At 33.9% G+C, this 18,987-nt stretch overlaps 2 protein-coding genes across 2 annotated transcripts; both read right to left on the bottom strand.

Moving 5' to 3' along the window:
- Positions 1–3,805: 3,805 nt before the first annotated feature.
- On the bottom strand, positions 3,806–8,232 carry LOC141636718 (glycerophosphodiester phosphodiesterase GDPDL3-like). Its single transcript, XM_074446757.1, has 6 exons — positions 7,713–8,232; positions 7,563–7,601; positions 7,164–7,454; positions 6,921–7,063; positions 6,037–6,535; positions 3,806–3,912 (listed from the first exon to the last, which is right to left on the bottom strand). Exons 1-6 carry the CDS (start codon positions 8,230–8,232, stop codon positions 3,806–3,808), a joined length of 1,599 nt encoding a protein of 532 aa, XP_074302858.1.
- A 3,394-nt stretch (positions 8,233–11,626) lies between these two features.
- LOC141628705 (polygalacturonase-like) lies at positions 11,627–16,210 on the bottom strand. The gene is made up of 4 exons (XM_074441809.1): positions 15,960–16,210; positions 14,218–14,487; positions 13,211–13,720; positions 11,627–11,989 (listed from the first exon to the last, which is right to left on the bottom strand). Exons 1-4 carry the CDS (start codon positions 16,101–16,103, stop codon positions 11,756–11,758), a joined length of 1,158 nt encoding a protein of 385 aa, XP_074297910.1. The 5' UTR covers positions 16,104–16,210; the 3' UTR covers positions 11,627–11,755.
- Between the last annotated feature and the right edge of the window lie 2,777 nt (positions 16,211–18,987).

The raw sequence follows: 18,987 nt of genomic DNA, 5'->3' as shown, positions 1-18,987 counted from the left end.
AAAATTGATTTGATGAGGAAAAAGTCGTGATTATAGTTTGGCAAAAAAGGAGATGATTGTTTTGGAGAGAAAATAGTTTTGGCCTTGTGGGATTGGATTGTGGCGGTAGTGGGGTTTTGCCATCAGCGGATAGGGATAATCGGTTAGGTGAAGTTAGAGTGGTGGATTGAGGGTGTTTGGTGGTGAGTGGTGGGTTATGGTGACCGGTGACTGGTGGTGAAGTGCGGGTGTTCAGTGGTGAGTTAGGGTGGTTGATTGGCTGGTGGTGGAGTAAAGGTAATGGTGGGAGTATAAAATAAGAGGGAGGGTAGAATGGGTATAAAATACAAAAATTTACCGGAAAACTTCAAATTAGCCTGAAAAGTAACATTTTTAGGGGACTTGGTAGTGAAAGTAAGTCGGAGATGACATGTTGGTATTGATTATAGAACTTTTTTTATCATGGTAGTGATTGTGAAAGTTGGGTTTAATGTTAGTAGTGTTTATCAATTATCCCTATAAATTAAGAAAATCCAAAATACCATTCACAACAAGAATAAGCTAAACAAAACCGACCCACCAAACCAATTTATGACCACATTTTCAGATCTAAAAAACAACGAAGCTCCGTAATTAGAATAGGGATAGATTTCCATAGAAAAATAGAGAGAAGAAGAAGCACATATATGAATAATTGATATGAAAGTATGGTGACACCCAAAAATTAAAACTCTTGGAGCAACAAACTGGTGTAAAGGCACTCCGTACTAATCTTAAAGAAGGAAGCTTTTATTATACCTTGATAGCTCGATACTCGTCGTCCTCAGCAACGACATCTACAAAAACATCCCAGAAATTCCCAGAAATAAGCAATAATTGGAACAATCAAACTAATATATAATGAACAAATATATAAATAAAAGCAATATAAATAAATGAATAAAAGCTTTTATAAATGAATAAGTAAAAGTTGATAATTGGAAATTACCTCAGACGATTTTTTCCAATGTTGTACAATCAGATCTGGCGGACCTAGTGATGGACATAAGATAACAAAATAGCTATTCTCAAAACCCTAATTCCACAACAGCAAAACTAAAATAAAAACCATCAAAAGAAATCCTAAATAGAACATAAAAATCAAAACAAAATGTTCAAAACCTGATAGCCGAATCTTATATCGTAATCACAATCATTGTTGTCATCGCCATAAGCATCGTTAAGTTACTAAACAAGTGGATTTAATCCTTATATATACAACAAACACACCTGAACCTCCAAATCATATGATGCTTCGAAAAATCGAGAAAAATGAAGACATAAATCAGGAACGAGAATGAGAACAATAATAAATCCCACCCCAGGGCCTTCACCAAATGAGAACAGTAATAATCAAAGCAATAATAACAATAATAATAAGAATAACGCTAATCGGCGAAAAACACAAAAAAATTGAGAAAGATGAGTTCACCTGTTCTAAGATACGCGGAGATCGGAGCTAAAATCATGGTTGTTCCCGCCGTTGTCATCCAGAAGCAACATCGTCATCGCCATCGCCATCACATCAACACCTTATCCTCATCACCATGACACCAAGTGATTAAACAAGGATACCAATTGATCACCCTAATTTCGACCGCATACATGATTTGCCCGATGTAAAAATCGATCTCCATATGACACAATAAAGGGGATAAGAAAGAAATCGTACTTAAACTGAAACTAATACGAAACTGAACCTGAAACTAATAAAGATGGAGAAATGAATTACCATGTGAGGATGAGAATAAGCTGAGAGTAGAAAGTGGTATGTGGGTGGAGGAAAGGAGTGGTTCAGCAAGATGGAAAGGTAGAATGAAAGGCAGGGAATAAATGAGGGAAAACGGAAGGTCGGGATTGAGAGGCAGAGAGCAAGGGCTGGGATTGAAAGGGCACTATTCATTGCTACAGTAATGGAAGTTCCCTCTTTTTAAAGAGTAGGGATTAGATTTGTTTTATTTTATTAGTTTTTCATTAATAGGTAAAATCGTTTTTTTTTCTAATGTACCAAAGTAATTTACTTACTATTTCCAAAAGTTTTATGGCATAATCGGATTTTTTTAAGGGCAAAAATAATAAATTTAACATTAGTTGGTAAATATAGTACGACATTTCTTTTGGTATTGCATTTTTAATCTAAGAAATCAACATTTTTATCTAAATTATTTAAATTAAGCTTGAGCATTGAAGTATCCAATTTTGGACAAACTAATTACAAACAAAATAGTTCTATAGAACGTGGGGGTATGAATGTGGGGTACACAAAAAATAGCAGTCTCTCTTGTGACTGAGATATCCGTCACAAACTTGTGACGGGTCAAATATCACTCACATTGTTAAAAAAGACAAAAGTAAAGGTGCCCAGAAAATTACAAAAGGCTTGTTTTTATCTATATAAATGACTTTTATTTGACCCGTCACAAAATTGTCGTTACAAGTGAGAATTTGTGCACAAAAATGCTTTTATAAAATAAAAATATGAATTTTCAACCACAAGATAACAAAAGAGAGGTGTAATGGAGGTGTAATGTTGGTGATGGGCTCTCGTAGTAGATACCAAGTTGGAGGCGGGGCTTGTGGGCCTGACAGTTGATTATTGTTTCTGTAACAATTATTGGCTTTGTTATCCCCGTTGTTCTTCTTCCTGTACAGATTCCCCTTCCCCTATTTCTTGTATGTATTGTTGGATTGGGTGGTCCGGGTTGTGGTATAGAGGGCCTTGGTGGTGTAGGCAAAGAGTCAGTCAATGAGATATTGACAGTTTCTTCCAATAATATGGATATTACTTTCAAAAGTCGGAGAATGGGGTTTGGAAAGGAAAATTATTATAGAGAGACTGGTATTAGAAAGGGAGACCGCGCAAACATTTCAGATCAAGATCTTCGTTAGAGATGGTATGATCGACGTATTCTAATTGTTCCGAAAGCTTTCTATGTTTAGTGCAATAATCGGCAATATACAAAATTACCTTTGTACAGGACTTTAGTCTGGAAAAAAAAATGAAGGCAATAGCACGTGACCGTGTAATTGCTGGCTGGCAACGAAGGTCAATAAATGTATAAATGTATAAACCAGTTAGTGTGTGAAAGAGAAGAAAACGAGGGATCTGAATCAAGAAGGATGATCATATTCTTGTGTCAATGAGTTTTCTAAAGTTGAGAACAAATGCCCAAATTAAGATGTTGCTTCTACAGAGAGAGAACGATATACAAACAAGATAAGAAGGCGGTCAGCAGTCTAGGCAGTGCTCTTGTTGATGTTGCAGCGACTTGAGGCGGTGGTGAATGGTGCAAGGAAGCATTTGACACCATGGGTGGAAGTGCTGGTTCTAACACCTCACCTTCAGTAAGATTGGGGACAGTTCCTGGAATTTCAGGTCTTAACTCTTGAGGAACCAATGCAAGGAGCTTACCTGGAAAAATTGGAGACATATACCCAAGTGTTTTATCCAGTGCCGAACAAAGGTTATCTGCAAAATTCACACGCCACGAAAACAACACTTCAATCAATACGAGTAACTAACAAGCTTTGATTACCCAAGAAAGTAATAGTTGAAGAGAAAAAAACTTACTCCTGTAATCAATGGCGGTTTCAGGTGATAGAATAGAGAGAGTTGTGGAAAAGGTTTCATAATATTAAGAATTGCATAAGAATTATCAATTACAGTGCAGAGTATTTATACAAGAGAGATTTAGTCAACTACAAAGATTACAATATAATATATAACATAAAATATGGAATAATATAATTACAAGATAATATGATATTATTTGAAAAGATATTCTTATCATGCCCCCGCAAGACGGACGGGCAAGGCGAAAGTCCGATCTTGGACAATAACAGCAGTGACGAGAATAGTAGGAGTAGGAGAGTTGTTGTAAGAAACATTAATATCTGAGCAAAGTAAATAGAGGTGCAAGAGGAGGCAGTAGCACAAGGTTTAGGTGATGTATGGTGGGTAGTGACAAAGGGTAGAGTTTATTATGATAATATGGATACATGGTAATAGAAATACAAAGGCAAGACCTTAATACCAAATTTAAGGATGGGTGTGGTTCATCAACGTGGGGAAAGAGCACAAACTCAGGTGAGTTGTGGGCAGCAGTAGAGGGACATTGTCAAAATTTTGAGTATGACGGCCGAGTGGGTTGTAGCCAAGTTTTTAAGGGGTGTTACATAGGTAACAAAGGATAAAGGGGTGGTTGCATGATTGACCAAATTTGAAGGGGTGGCCACAAGGGCACAAAGTTTAAGAGAGGTGGTCAAGGAGTTGACCGGATTTGGAAGGGGTGGCCACAAGGGCACAAAGTTTGATAGGGTTGGCCAAGTCGGTGATGCCAGGTAGCCGGAGGTGTCGTGTTGATCGTGTAGACAGTCGGAGGAGGAGGTGTCGAAATATGCTTAAGTTAGACGGTTTTTCGAAAAATAAAGTGTGTTTTGCGACGGTCTTTGCTGAGGTCGTTGGAGGGTCAAACGGTAACGAAAACCGAGGTTTTGGACGTTTTGGAATCGTGAGATTGCGAATTTTGTGAATATGGGAAGAGTCGGGGTCTTTGATAGTCTTAAATGGTGCGAAAAAGGGCGATAACGGGCACTGGTCGAAACTCTGTTTTCGAGAAAACAGAGCGATTCTGTTCGTTTTGGCCAGGACTTTGGGTACGATTTTCGAGGGTTTTAAGCTCGGGTGATAATGGGAGGTGTCGATGTGGGTTGTAGCAAGGTGGTAGGGTGATCGAACCGTTCTTTGAGATGGTGGGTGAAATTTGTTGTGTAGACGGAGGTTTCGGGGATGCTCGGAGTAACCGGATGATCCGGCCGGGCGAGAGATGGGGTGGTGAAGCATAGGGTTCATCAGGTGGTCGTACCACAAGATATAACAACATGGTGTGCTAGAGCTTGTGGGTGGGTGCGCTATTACAGGTTTGGAACGCAGGTGTTAATCATTCTTAGTCTTTAGGGAATTCCATAGGGTTGGTCCAACATGAAGGACTGAAGGTTTGTAAGCCATGGGAAGCCAAAGTTGTGGCAGGGGTTTTCTTGTACTTTTAAGGGCAAGGTGGCTATGAAGGATTCACCGATGGGCGAATCACCGTGTCCTGGCAGCGGTGTGATGCGACGATGTGCACAGGTGGGTCGACGTAGTTGTGTTAGTGTGGGGATGGAACGTAAATGCTAATTGATGGTTTACATTCATTAATTTGGTATGTAGTGCGGTGATGATGAAGGGCATCAAGGCAGTTGGGTTGTAAAGGACAGTGGTGGTTCAATCTCAATGTCGCTACAACGTTGTGCAAGTGGAGGGTGGTTGTTTTTGTATGTATGGTTGCCGACGCAGGAGAGCAAGGGAAGAAGCACTTGCTTCTGTTTTAGCGAAGGTGACTGATGTGGGATTGGATGGTTCACTTGAAGGTGGTGGCGGTGGTGTTGATTGTATTGAACACAATACAAGGTTAATTGGTGGTATGATAATTGGCTATGTATTTGGGTAAACGTGTGATGTATGTATGTATTATTAATAAGGGGTTGATTGGCCATTAATGAGGTTTAGCAAGATTTTTTTTTTTTTTTTTTTTTTTTTAAGGTGTTCGAGTGTGGTACAGGTTTTGTTGTGGCAGTACGGTGGTGGCCAAATTTCTTGTGACGGCCAAGATGGTATTGGCCGAGTTTTGAAAGTGATTGAGACGGTTGTGATCACCATATTATGGTGTTTGTTTGATGCAATTCTCGGGTGATGGCAGCGGAAGAGGGTAAATTTTCAGTGGAGCAAAATCGGGTTTTGGGTAGGTGGGTGGTTGCTTGCTCCCGAAAATGGATCTACTCTGAGGGGTTAACCTCTATCAAGAGCACGAGGCTCTGATACCATGATAGAATAGAGAGAGTTGTGGGAAAGGTTTCATAATATTAAGAATTGCATAAGAATTATCAATTACAGTGCAGAGTATTTATACAAGAGAGATTTAGTCAACTACAAAGATTACAATATAATATATAACATAAAATATGGAATAATATAATTACAAGATAATATGATATTATTTGAAAAGATATTCTTATCATCAGGAAACGCTGTGATTATCCCCTCAACACTTGCTAACCCGACGTAGGAACTGATTTCGGCAACTGGATCATAATAGAAGTCATATGGTATCGATACATATTCGTTTCTAAAACCTTGAATATACACAGGAATCAGGAACGCGTGAAAATATTCTACAACATGAGTCCAACTGACAACGAAACCGTTACTGTTGGAGAAGACCGAGTCCTTGTTGAGAACAACAGAATGAGCGAAGCACTTGATATCTTCTATGGCCTCACTGTAGACCACTTCTATTGTCTCATGAACTTCATAAACAAGCTCAAAGCCTTTTCCTTGCATTGCCTTTAGGACAGCGCTGCTTGTCGATTGGATCATAATCCTTTTATCGCTACGAAGAGTAATGCGAGAGTTCCCTAAGGCGACAAACACCGCATTAACAATACTCATGCCCTGGTTTTCTGCTAGGTATCTAGCATTCTGCGATAACAAACAAAATACTTAGTAAACATGACGATGATGGTCACACAAGAGTTCTGTTTTTTGTTCTTTCTCTAAAATGTAGTATTAGCCGACATTTACTCGCTTTTCAGTCAATTACTGAGTAAAATGAACCTGCTGCAGAATCTGAGCCTCCCTGACAATCCCGAAACTAACATCGTGACATCAACAACCAAACTAGTTCGGGATCTTAGACCCGTCTGTGGGTATTCGTATTTAACTATAGCGGCTTAGATTTGTCACTATTAGGTTATAACTGTAGCTCAAGGCTCTATTACCAATGTCTATAATCAGCAACTTTGAGGAGGAGTAAAAACTAAGGAAAGAAACTTGACTTCAAATTTTTGAATCCTTGAACACTTACCTCCATCTTAATCAAAACACGTGAAACCGAAGATGCATTTTTAGCGATATCCAAAAACTCGGATAAGGATACAATCTTCCCGGATTTGCTATACTTAGGGTTCCCAAACAATCCCAGTTGTCCATATGGGTTTGATAATGCAGCTGCAATTCAAAGCGAGAAAACGCCTCAATGAGAACATTTATATGCCAGGGAACAAAATAAGGTCGAACTCTGAAACTCATAAGTCATAACTAAACTTACGTGTCAAGGCCTGGATATCAGACCAGTTTAGGCTAAATGAAAAGATTCCTGTATTGGACTGAATCTCGTTAATAACCGACGCAAATTTTCTGAACTCAGTTTGGTAGACAAATGTGTTGGCAATAAGATCCACGGAGCTACTGCAGAAAGGCACACCGTCCTTTGACATGTGAACAGGGCAGTCAATTGCGTCAGTCCCGTCTGAAATAGCCTTTTTGTATGCAAGATCGGTGCAGCCAGGGTAGATTCCGCTTGCCCCACAGTTAGATATTACCAATGGCTTGGGCATTGCTACAAGAGGATAAGGCAATTAAGAATCGTAAACAAATATTAAGACTATGAACTCTTTAACTACGACACACAAAGCACACGTCTTAGAGCGAGCTTAATCGTTCTCACCTTGTACCGATGCACTGTGTCTCAGATGTGCAAAGCATTCTGAAAAAACAAAAAAGATGCTCATCATAGGATAACCAACGGATGCAAGCTATGGAAATTAAGTCTTTTGCAATTTGTAAGTATTCTAAGATAAAAAAAAAAAATGCAGACCTCTGGCAGATGATGATGTGAGCGGGAAGTCGGAAACTACACCATCCACAGAGAAGTTGCCATTGTCAATAAAAGAAAGGTATTCGGTAATGGGATTGTAACTGTAGTTGTGGGCATTTATTTTGTCATTTGCGAAACCATATGCAAATACTTGAAGCTTATTTCTATGAGCATCTGCCACCAGATTAGTATGAGGCAACAGATACGACGTTTCATCAACAGGCCATACGTAAACTTTAGGCACAAGGATTGCAGAAGCGAAGGTTTTGATATATGTGAGATTACTCAAGAGAAACCCATAACTTTTTTTCGTTGATGGTTCATACTCATCCTGGTCAAGAAAACGGAAAACCAAACTTGTCTTGGTCGATGCAAATGGTTGTTTGAGACCTTGTAAAAAGCCAATGTCAGGAGATGAGATGTAACTGATATTCAACTGCTTAGAAATCCTGATTAGATAACTGGTCATACTCAAATTATGTTCTGCATAAAATGAAGCACGCTGCATAAAAAATATCATCTCTCTTTAGTCGATCAAACCAACATTATAACACGAAATAACAACTCTAAATTATGTGATTCGAATCAGTGTCTTGAATCTTAAGACATACCTGTATATTTAACCACAAGCCAGCAGCTTTCTGGTCTATTAACAGTTTAAACACATTTTCCACCGTCTCTATATTATACACATCGTTGTAATAATGAGGGCGGGAGTAAATTTCTTGAGTGACTGCGTAAAATAAAGAGGGTAATCAGGGAAGGCAATTCATCAACATATTTGAGAGACCTTATTTAGTTGATCTTGATCATTGTCATAAGGAAAAACAAAACTTACGATTTGCATGAAGAAGTTCTTCCAAACTGAAATCAATTGGGAAATATCCTTATTGACAAAATAAACGTTAGCTCTATTTGGATAGACCACATCCACATTTAAGCCTTTGTTTAGGACAAGGTTAGGCAGGCATAATCCATAGTCGTCTTTTGTCAGTTGGATATCGCACCACATAATTACATCCGGCACGCTTAAATTAAGAGCCAATTGGTATGCCTCCTCACTAGCGTAAGGAAACATACCAGACAGCCCACCACGGGCTATCACTAATGGTGCAGACCCTGCAATTTATAACTACCATTGTTTAAATATATGCAGGTAACATTGTAAATTCTGATTTTGTAATTTATTTTACATGGAACATTTAGTTTTCCATAAATTTAATTCTCCGAACTCTAACACGATAAATTATCAAACTTAGTGCTTTTAATGAGGTTAACTTTTGTTACATATCCCCTGCCATTCTTCCTCTGCAAATTTGGCACAAACCATACAAACAACTGAAACCAACCCCTCTGAGCCATTCAAACACTAGCACATCAGCTTATGTCCTCCCTGACGCTTCCCATATCCGACTACATTACCAGAAACATTACCCAACCATCCCCTCATCGAAATACCAATCAACAACCTCCTAGAGGATAATCACAACCCAATTAAGCAATAATCGCTGGGCTTACTAGAGCGCACTCAAGAAATGCCATTGTTATTGCCGATTGATCAGAATATGAAGCGTTCACCAAGATTGTGTCTTTAAAGTCTCACTTTCAAGATTACCATTTGTTCCCCTTGGATGAAACACCCCGTTCATTCAGCGAAACAATACATTTGTATAGCATGGTTTACTTATACATTAATACATACTCTATAACATTGTAAATCCTCATTTTGTATGCAACTTCTTTACATAAATTTAATTCTCTAAACTTTAACACGTATTAGGGGGCCGAATAAGACTAAAAAAAAAAAAAAAAAAAAAAAAAAAAAAAAAATCACTAACTTAAATCATCATACTCGTCCCACATTTTGATTAGTGAGTTAAAAAGAAACCACGTATTAGAGACAAAAGAAACAAGATACCGAGTAGAATGAAGGTGAAAATTACCGTCAAGAGTCCGCCATTTTGAATTGTGAGCTGAACTAGAAGTCGGAAGCTGAACAACCAGAACCAGAAGAAGAACTACTAAAACATTAACAATGGCCAACGATTTCATTTTTCCGACGTCACACAATAGTTATTCCGGGCGTCAATTTAATATGTTGAAAATATAAGATGTTTAAGTTAACTATGAGCAATATAGCTGAAATTACATGGAAGGGTTGGAAATTACCCTAATTAGTATAGTTCATTAATACGTACTTATTTTGGTTATAATGGTTCACAAGTATAATTGCCATATACGTCTTGTTTAGGAATTTGTTGAAAAACATAGTAGGTTTCCACATATATAAACATTATAAGTGGTCCAATCTCCATGACTTTCAGTTGCCATGAACCATCTATTACAATGAGTCTACGAGTCTATGAATCACGTTCAAGTTGTTGCAAACTACACCATTTTAAAACGCTAGTTTGGGTTTAGCTTGTTTTAGTTTTCCCCCGCAAATTTTTTTTTTTTTACCTCTGTTACGTAACTTATTTATGACATCACTCATTAGACCGATTATTGCATTGGCCTTCCTTATTTCTAAAATCTCAAACTTATTACTGTGCCTTCCTTACATGGCTAAAGTTACTCCTAATCTAACTATCTAGACTTATTTAAATGAAAGATTGGTTATTAAAGATCCATCTCGCAAAATTTTGGGTAAAACGCACCCCTTACACGAGAATTTTATATTTTGTTTTAATGATGTTCATTTTTTTTTAAACTTTTTTGCTTGAATGAGGTTGAAAAGCAACCTAATTATGAAAATGAAACTTATTTCAAATTAATTACAAGAAAATAGGTCCACTCCATCACATTTTATTTTTTCAGAAGTTTCTAGCTAAGTCGTTGGTCCACATAACGACTTAGCATGAATCAAAATTTTAATTTTTTAACTAGGAAGTCGTTGTCTTAGACAGCTACTTTCCAAAAATAGAATGGAAGTTGTCCAGATAATCGCCCTAAGTTTCTAATAGGAAGGCGTTATCTAGAACGTTACTTTCCAAAAATAGTAATGGAAGTCGATGGTTAGATAGATTTAATTTCAAAGTCTGAATCTTGCTTAATCAATCCCGACTAAGTTTTTTAACTGCTACATGAGTCACATTATAAACTTCGTGTTGTGTTTCAAATTGGTATATTACAGAGTAATATTCTCGCCCAAGCTGTTAATTTGACAAGTTTATGCTTTAATTTATAGGCTAAAGTGCAGGACAAATGGACAATAATGAACCATTGCCCCAAAGTTCTCTTTTATTGATTTATTGTACTAGTATAGCATGCGCGGTATTTCTAGATCATTTAATTTATAAACATTATTAATTTTTTATATTTTAATAAGGATACAAAATTGAAATGGAAAACTGATAAAAAAAATTGAGTAAAGTTATAAAATGTGTATTTTAATGAAATTTTCCACAAAACTAATGATTTTAATTTATAAATTTTCTTAAATGGTTGTAAAGAATTTTTTTGTAACGAAATTAATAACACCAGTTCATAGTTTTTTTTTTATGAATTAAGTATGTGATAAGTCTTTTTATACGAAACTAATAATATCAATTTAAAAGTTTTTCATATACATACAAATTTTTAGATTTATAGCAGTTTTGTTTTATTTTAATTAAAATATTATAATTTAGTTAAAAAAAGATTAAAATAATTACAAGATACGGAGTAATATTTTAGTTGAAAGATAATTATTTAATAAAATTGAATTCTTGTTTCCTTACTTAACCAGATTCCTTTTTAGAAGGAAAATTATTGAGAATTTTACTCTCATAAGAGTAAGGGGGATTTTTGATTGGTTTTCCTGCAATTAGCTAAAAAAAAAAAAAACTAATTTAATGGAGATTAAATTGATTTCCATATAATTAATTATATCCAATCTATTGCTTAGGTAAAAAAAAAAGTAATCGAGAATATAAATAACCTTTTGTTTGTGATTAATCATCTGAAAACATATTACCAAGTTACATACTCGGGTGTTACTAGATAACTCGTATATGATCAATTGACACAAATAACAAGTCGAAATGATAGGTCGATCTATCGTGCTATACTGAGATACAAGGTTTAGGTATTTGTATACCGGAAGATTGGCCATGAACATTAGAGCAATTTGATATCGTACTAGCTTGGTATTTGTAGTAAGCAATATTAATGTCCTTCAACTCGATCCCCTTGCATGGATTGCTTCCGCTGCATTGTAAAACTACCGCAGTGTTTATCTTTGATGTCCCGTGTACGTTTATAAACTTGATGTCCTTTATTTGCACTCGAGAATTACCCTTAAATTAAAAAGAAAGAAAAGAAGATATCAATTAATTATATATAAACAATGATAATATGTCAATGAGAAGACGATATAAAAAGTAGTTTTCCACATACAATATCAAAAATTATATTTAAATTGATTTATGACAAGTAAAAACATGTTTATGTTAATAAAAATTTAACAATGTCATGTTCTTTACAGAAGATAGTATTCCGATCCATAGTTGAGTTCAATGTTTCTTTTTCATTTTCCAATATATTTATATTATTTTTACAGAAGTAGTATATAATCCATTCGATTTTGAACAAACTTAAGCTAGTCAGTTTATTTTTTCCAAAAATCCAATTAACCTTTAATAAATTTTTTTCTACTTCTAACGATTTCATAAACGCAAAATCTTATTTCAGACGGGCAGTTTTCCCGTCTGAAATAAGACCGACAAAATGTTGTCATTTTTTAAGAGAATATAACCATTTAATCACAAAATGTTATTACTAGAGGTGTCACTTTTTACCCTGAAAATAATGGGAAAGTAATGGTAACATGTTATCAAAAAATACAAACATTTTATTGTTAAATGATAACATGTTGTCCGTCTTATTTCATATCAAAAACAATGGTCTGAAGCAAAACGCATGTTTCAAAAAAAAAAAAACCTAGTGATGTGTTTTTACTACAATGAATCAATATGGAGTACTTCCTCCAAGGACTCCAACCACACATATTTTTCCACTTTCCTATTTATGTAAAACTTTTATTCTTCCTATTTCTTTTACTTCTTTTTATGGATTTCTTTTTTCTTTTTAAAATGGATTTTTTTTCCTTTTAAAATGACCAAACTATCCTAAGACCCATCACATATTTACAACATATACCCTAATTAGGCTCTGCTATTTTCTAAACTGAACTAAATTAAAGTGAGCACAGCTGAACTGAACAGAAGTGAATGAAACTAAACTAAACTAGAGCTGAAATTAATTTCAAAAAAACAAGTCATTAACATAATATTGGAATACATCCACCTAACTTTGTTTCTCTAATTATAAGAATGTAATTAAAACTGACAACTATCCATAGAATAAATTATTGGAGGGGTAGCAATCACAACACCAACATCAACATCCAGCAGTAGCATATTGACAATTGACCAATGTAATTTAAATGGTAGTCAAATAATTTTTACAACATAAAGAAAGTAACAAATTACGGAATAAAATCAAAATTTCTCACATACCTGTCGACAAGTCCTGGACGGGCAATAATTTTGGTCGAAAACGATGGGATTATCGACGTTCCGAAATGAGATATCTTGGTACGTAATATTACTTACTGTGCCAGACATGTCACTAGCCTTGGTTTTAATCCTCAACCCATTTGTAGTATCAAAAAGTCTACACTGTCTTACCACAACGTGTTCGACTTGTTCATTTTCGGACTCACCCAAGCTTCCAATGCTAATACCATGACCCGGACCGCAAGTGACCCCACTGACAGTAATATCCTTACTACCGCGAATAAGGGCTACACAATCATCTCCCGACTCTATGTTTGTCTTTAAGATATCAATGCCATTTGATTCGCCGATCTTAATTCCGTCAGTGTTTGGACTGTTTTCTGGTGATGATATGCTTATTTGGTCTATGACAATTTGTTTGCAACCAAAGAGGTGGAAATGAGTGCTTTGACTGTTGATTAGTTTCACTAATTGTGCTCTCGAATTTGTGATAAATGTGAATCTTAGTAGCTGAAAAACATAAACAGTAAATAACTTAGTTCATTTAAGTTAAAAAAAAAAAAAAAAGCCATGCATGTAAATAATTGCGCTTTGAATTACATGGCATTTTGAAATTGATTTTAATACAATTTGTTTTAACAAGACCGTTTTAACAAAGGGCCCAAAATAATTATTCAATTCTTAGTTTTATTTTGCTTATTTATTTTTTTCCCGATAAAGTAAAGAAACTAGGTTGAACCTTTAGGATACACCAACCAATTTTATCTTTTCGGATAAGTGAGATAAGTTGAACTCATCGATCTACTTTCAAACCATCTCGAAAGAGTTGGACATGAGTGTCCAACAGAGGCCATAAAGTCAACAATGTTATTGGTCTCACGAAAATAATGTTTAATAACCATTTCTTCGAATATGCTTGTTATCTTTATAGAGTACACGTTATTCAACCTATGAAAAAAATGTGTGGGTGAAATTATTGTAAGACCATTTGAGAGCGAGAGGATTACCGTTGGAAGGCCGGGAGCAGCCTGTTTTGGTGGGCCTTGACCATCAAAAACTCCTCCATTTAAAGTCAATCCATCAATATACTGAAATTCAATCCAAGAATCGCCTCTTAGGCCCTGTGGGCCCTTTAAAGTGCCTGAATTATGGAACTCAATTGGGCCCCTGCATGGGCCTTTCAATATTACCGGGTTAACCAAGTAAGTAGCTGAAGGGACTTCCAATTTGCTTCCGCCCTTCCAATTGCATGCATCACCCCATGCTTTCAACAAAGCCTGTCATTTATTTACCCATTAAAAAAAATGCAATAATAAAGCGTCAATGAGTAATACTGAGTTTCGAGACCACATTTTTGTATGCATTAATGCATAAGACCGATCCTACTATGTAAAACTCCATATAACAGAGACTAGTAAGATCGATCTTGTATGTACATGTAAAAAGGTGGTATTGAAAATCGATAACACAATCATAAGTGATGCTATCTCATTTTTCTTCACATATAATATTTTAAAAACGGAATTTTCTAATAAAATGGATTAACGTGAGATTGTTTGTCAATTTGCTCATAATGTATTTACTTCGTGACATACGCACTAAAACTTAACCGTACAAGTACTCTTCACATGGAAAAGCAGAAAAGAAAAAATACTAATTAAAAAATTAAACTTTTCTATCATTCAGGTGGTAATCACTGTGAAAATATAAAGCTAGTGACGTCAGCAAAGTTTGTTATAACTAACTACTTCCTCAGCTGAACTTATATAAATAGAAGATCAAATGTATCATTGTACTTACTGATTCAATAAAGAAAATTTCTTCTTCTCTCTAAAGTTTCTCTTCTCATTTTCTCTCTCTATAACAAACTAACAAACTACTTTAACAAACTACTTGAAGCTTCTAATCTTCATTAATGGAGGAATACTACATCTTATATTCTTCACAATCACCGTACTGGGTCTTCGTATCGCCATTGATTTAGTGAGACACAAAAAGTAACACACTAACAAAACGGGAGTCAAGAGCTTATAAGTACATGTGAAAAGTTACATAGAACATGAAAAGACATACAAAGTTCAATGATATGAGTATATGACTTGACGAATTCCATGAACTTATAAAAAGATGAGTTTTTCATAATTACTTCTCCCTCCGTCTGGTTATTTATTTACCCATTTTATTTTACAGGACCCTATTTATTTGTTAAACTTTCTATATTAAGAACGTTTTTTATGTGTAATTTGATCATATACATCAATTATAATTTATTTGTCATCCTCTAACAATAACCACCAATAGTCTCTTCTTCTTTCATTGACCTTTATGCCAAAAATTCAAGGTAAACAAATAATCGGAACAGGAAAAATACTTACTCATTTGTTTGAGTAAGTAATTAAAAGTACAATATTGACTACATCGAAGAAAATTTGTTGATAGATAAGAAAATGACTGAATATTGTTGAAAAATTGGTTCTTATACGTAAATGAATGAAAGATGTAAGAACAAGGTTTTTTTAAGGGTTTTGCTGTAAGATTACAATTTGTATTTTGATTTTTAATTACTTCAAATAGAAAACAATTCACCGATACAGTTTAAGACAATTTGATACAGTCGACAAATCTAAGAACCCTTTTGAAAATTCCCAGAAAACATCCACCATTGCATTCCTTAACATACGTACAATAGAATGATTACTTATTTTTTCAATGTTTTTTACATTATGTCTATAAAATAAAATAAAATTACCTGACTGATATCGACATTTCCACCTTGAATAGCACCATAATCTTTCAAATTGAAAACCTTTGTATCACATTCTCCAGGTGTGAAGGAAATAGTGGCTAAGAGCAATATATAAACAAAAAACATGGCTTTCATTCTATATTTCATGTATGTATACTAACAAAATGATGAAATTATAAAATGACTTTTCACCTTCATATGTCTACATATTTATATTAATGAATGTAGTAAAGTTTAATAAAACCATAAATTGTAGAAAACCCTTTAATATTTATGATTTTATTAGTAAGGATAATGATATTATACACCTATTTTAAGACACTGAGGTTTTAATCTATAAGTAAATCCATATTGTATGAGATTTTTTAGCAAACATTGTGTGATGTAATAATAATTTCTGATTTGAGAGTGAAGTGAGGAGCACACTTTTAGGACATTCTAAAGCAGTTAAGCAGTTGTATAGCAATCTTATATATAAAACTGGGTTTAAGCGTTGTGGATGCGCCACGTGTCAACTCAGCCTTAAATATAAGTATTAATTACAGCTTAACATTAAAGATAAACATAATAAATGCTGCATAAATCTAAGCAAAATATTAATTATAATTTAATAAATTTTATTATAAAATTACATTAAATAATTACGGTGATTTGATACTGAATTTATTAAAAGATTATTTTCATAAAAAATCTAAAATGTAAATAATTACGTTCTTTGCGAAAAATGCTTCAAATTGAGTATAATTTTCATTATATTTGTTGAAATATTTTTATTTGTAGGGATGATTAAAGTGAGTTGAGAAAGTTATAAAACTTAAACCATTAAATCCTAAGAAAAATATATTTGGAAGAGTTATTGTTGTATTTCTTAAAACCATAACTTAAAGAAAACTACTAAAAGATAAGTTTTTATGTGGAATGAAAAAAAAATATATTGCGAAAAATTGAATACATGTGAGATTTTCATAGGTTTAAATAGTGTGATAACGAGTATGTATGTACACAGTGATCGAGAATGCATTTGAATAATCAAAACAAAAGTAATGATTATTAAACAATATAGTATTATAAAGGACATAAAAAATTAGAAAAAACGTTACATTGTTCTTTAATATCTTCAACTAAAAAAAATTAACCTATTTTATTTACAAGTAAACTCTTAAACATCATTTATATATAGTTGTTTAAAAATACAAAAGGTGAAATTCTTATAGATATGTTGGACACATAACATATGTAAGACACAATCAAAACATTTGAATAAGTTGAGTTTGAACTCTATATATTTGATACATAAATATCACACGTTATACTTAAAAAATTACATAAAGTTATATTAACATTATTTTGTACAAATATTAATTGATTTGGAACATAACGTATAGTGAAATGATATAATTTGAGAACTTAATGTTGATTGTTACATTATTCGAATAAATTTTATTTTAAATAATATGATATTTGATCAGTCACAAAATAATTTATAAATGTTGATCATGCATAATTAATTATCACTTATTAGTTTTAATTAAAATGCTATGTATTTTATTTTAAAACATTGAATTTAAACCTAAAAAAATTAAATTTGAGAAAAATTGATTTATTTTTATTTATAATTAAAAATATTAAAGGTCATATATAAATTATGTTATTTTTTCCTCAATTATAATAATAAAATTTTAAAACAGGTCGCGCGAAGCGCGGGATACTACCTAGTTTTATTGCATAACCGACTTTTCTGTGTTTTTTTTTGGTAAACAGTGACAATTTTTTTTTATTAAAAAGTGACAATTTCTTTCTGAGTATGTCTCATGAGAGACGGTTTCTTAATAAGCTTTATTGAGAGACCATTGTACGATTTTAAGAAAAAGTGGTACAGAAAGTAATAAAATAGGTACAAATCATGATTAACAATAAAATGAGTACATTTATTATGTAAATAGGTACGAAATTACTATGTCACGAACAATAACAAAAGGGTCACAAAATACAAATAAAAGGGTACGAAAGATTGGTCTCTCAATAACTTATTGAGAGACCGTCGGCTTCCAAGTTTTAGTGTTTCTTATTTCAGGTACGACAGTTGTATAATTTTATAATTTTTACAAATATGTAAGTGAATATATTAACGAAATGAAATATGGATTGACAAACAGTAAGTGGATTATACATGATGTAGTACATCAGATGATATGGTTTTTGAGTATTAAGATAAAGTTTTTGAGTTTTAATTTAAAAAATTTAAGTTGTATTAAAACGTTTTTTAGTTTATTTACTCAAACATTAATCTCAAAAAGTTACATTATAACTCAAAAGAATTACATATAATCTTAGAAAAATTTGAGTTTTGACATTATAAAACTAAAATGTAATTTATAACCTCTATAGAACTCAAAAAAAAAAATACACAAAAACTCAAAAATTTATTAAGAGTGAGGTAGTACCTCGGATGTACAATTCTTTTTCTCATTGGCAAATGTGTAAAACGTAAATGATAACAATTAAATGGCCTGAGGGAGTATCATTTTTAGTATGGTATATAATTTTACAGCTACTCTCCTATAGGACCGTCCTATAGTATAAGACGGGCCCAATAAGGAGAATCAGCCCAATAAAAGAAGTAGAAAGGAAATTAATTAAAACCTTTTCGTCTGACGGAGCCTTTAGTCCCAACTTCCAAGCACGAAAGCGATAGGCTACCTTTTCGTCTGACGGAGCCTTTAACATGTACAAGTTTTAATTTTATAACTCACAATTTTAAATAGAAAACCCGAGTCTTTGAACTTACTTTACCTTTAGTTGTAAACTTGGGAGTTTTGCTTAACTTTTGTAGAGTAAGAATTTTGGTGTATGAATCCCTAGTTTTAATCATGACAACTTAATGTTTTAAATTAAATGCTCATGGAGTTGGGGGTGAATTTGAGAGGGGTTGTGATGGCCATAATCTGGGGTCTGGGTTGGGTCCGGTGTTTACAGGTGGCTGAGATAGTTGGGTGCAGAGTTGGGCTGAGCAAAAAATCCGATTATCCAA

This window comes from Silene latifolia, chromosome 2 (assembly GCF_048544455.1).
Source record: "Silene latifolia isolate original U9 population chromosome 2, ASM4854445v1, whole genome shotgun sequence".
NCBI lineage: Eukaryota > Viridiplantae > Streptophyta > Magnoliopsida > Caryophyllales > Caryophyllaceae > Silene > Silene latifolia.
Note: the sequence above shows the minus strand (reverse complement) of the source record. Positions and strands in the feature narration are given on the sequence as shown.

Coding starts and splice junctions, on each gene's coding strand:
- LOC141628705 (XM_074441809.1), bottom strand. CDS start 16,103: ATGAAATATAGAATGAAAGCCATGTTTTTTGTTTATATATTGCTCTTA. Junction 14,488..15,959: donor GAAATGTCGATATCAGTCAG/GTAATTTTATTT, acceptor AATAAATGACAG/GCTTTGTTGAAAGCATGGGG. Junction 11,990..13,210: donor CGTCCAGGACTTGTCGACAG/GTATGTGAGAAA, acceptor TTTTAATTTAAG/GGTAATTCTCGAGTGCAAAT.
- LOC141636718 (XM_074446757.1), bottom strand. CDS start 8,232: ATGATATTTTTTATGCAGCGTGCTTCATTTTATGCAGAACATAATTTG. Junction 7,602..7,712: donor CACATCATCATCTGCCAGAG/GTCTGCATTTTT, acceptor TTGTTTTTTCAG/AATGCTTTGCACATCTGAGA. Junction 3,913..6,036: donor AAATAATATCATATTATCTT/GTAATTATATTA, acceptor TACTTTGCTCAG/ATATTAATGTTTCTTACAAC.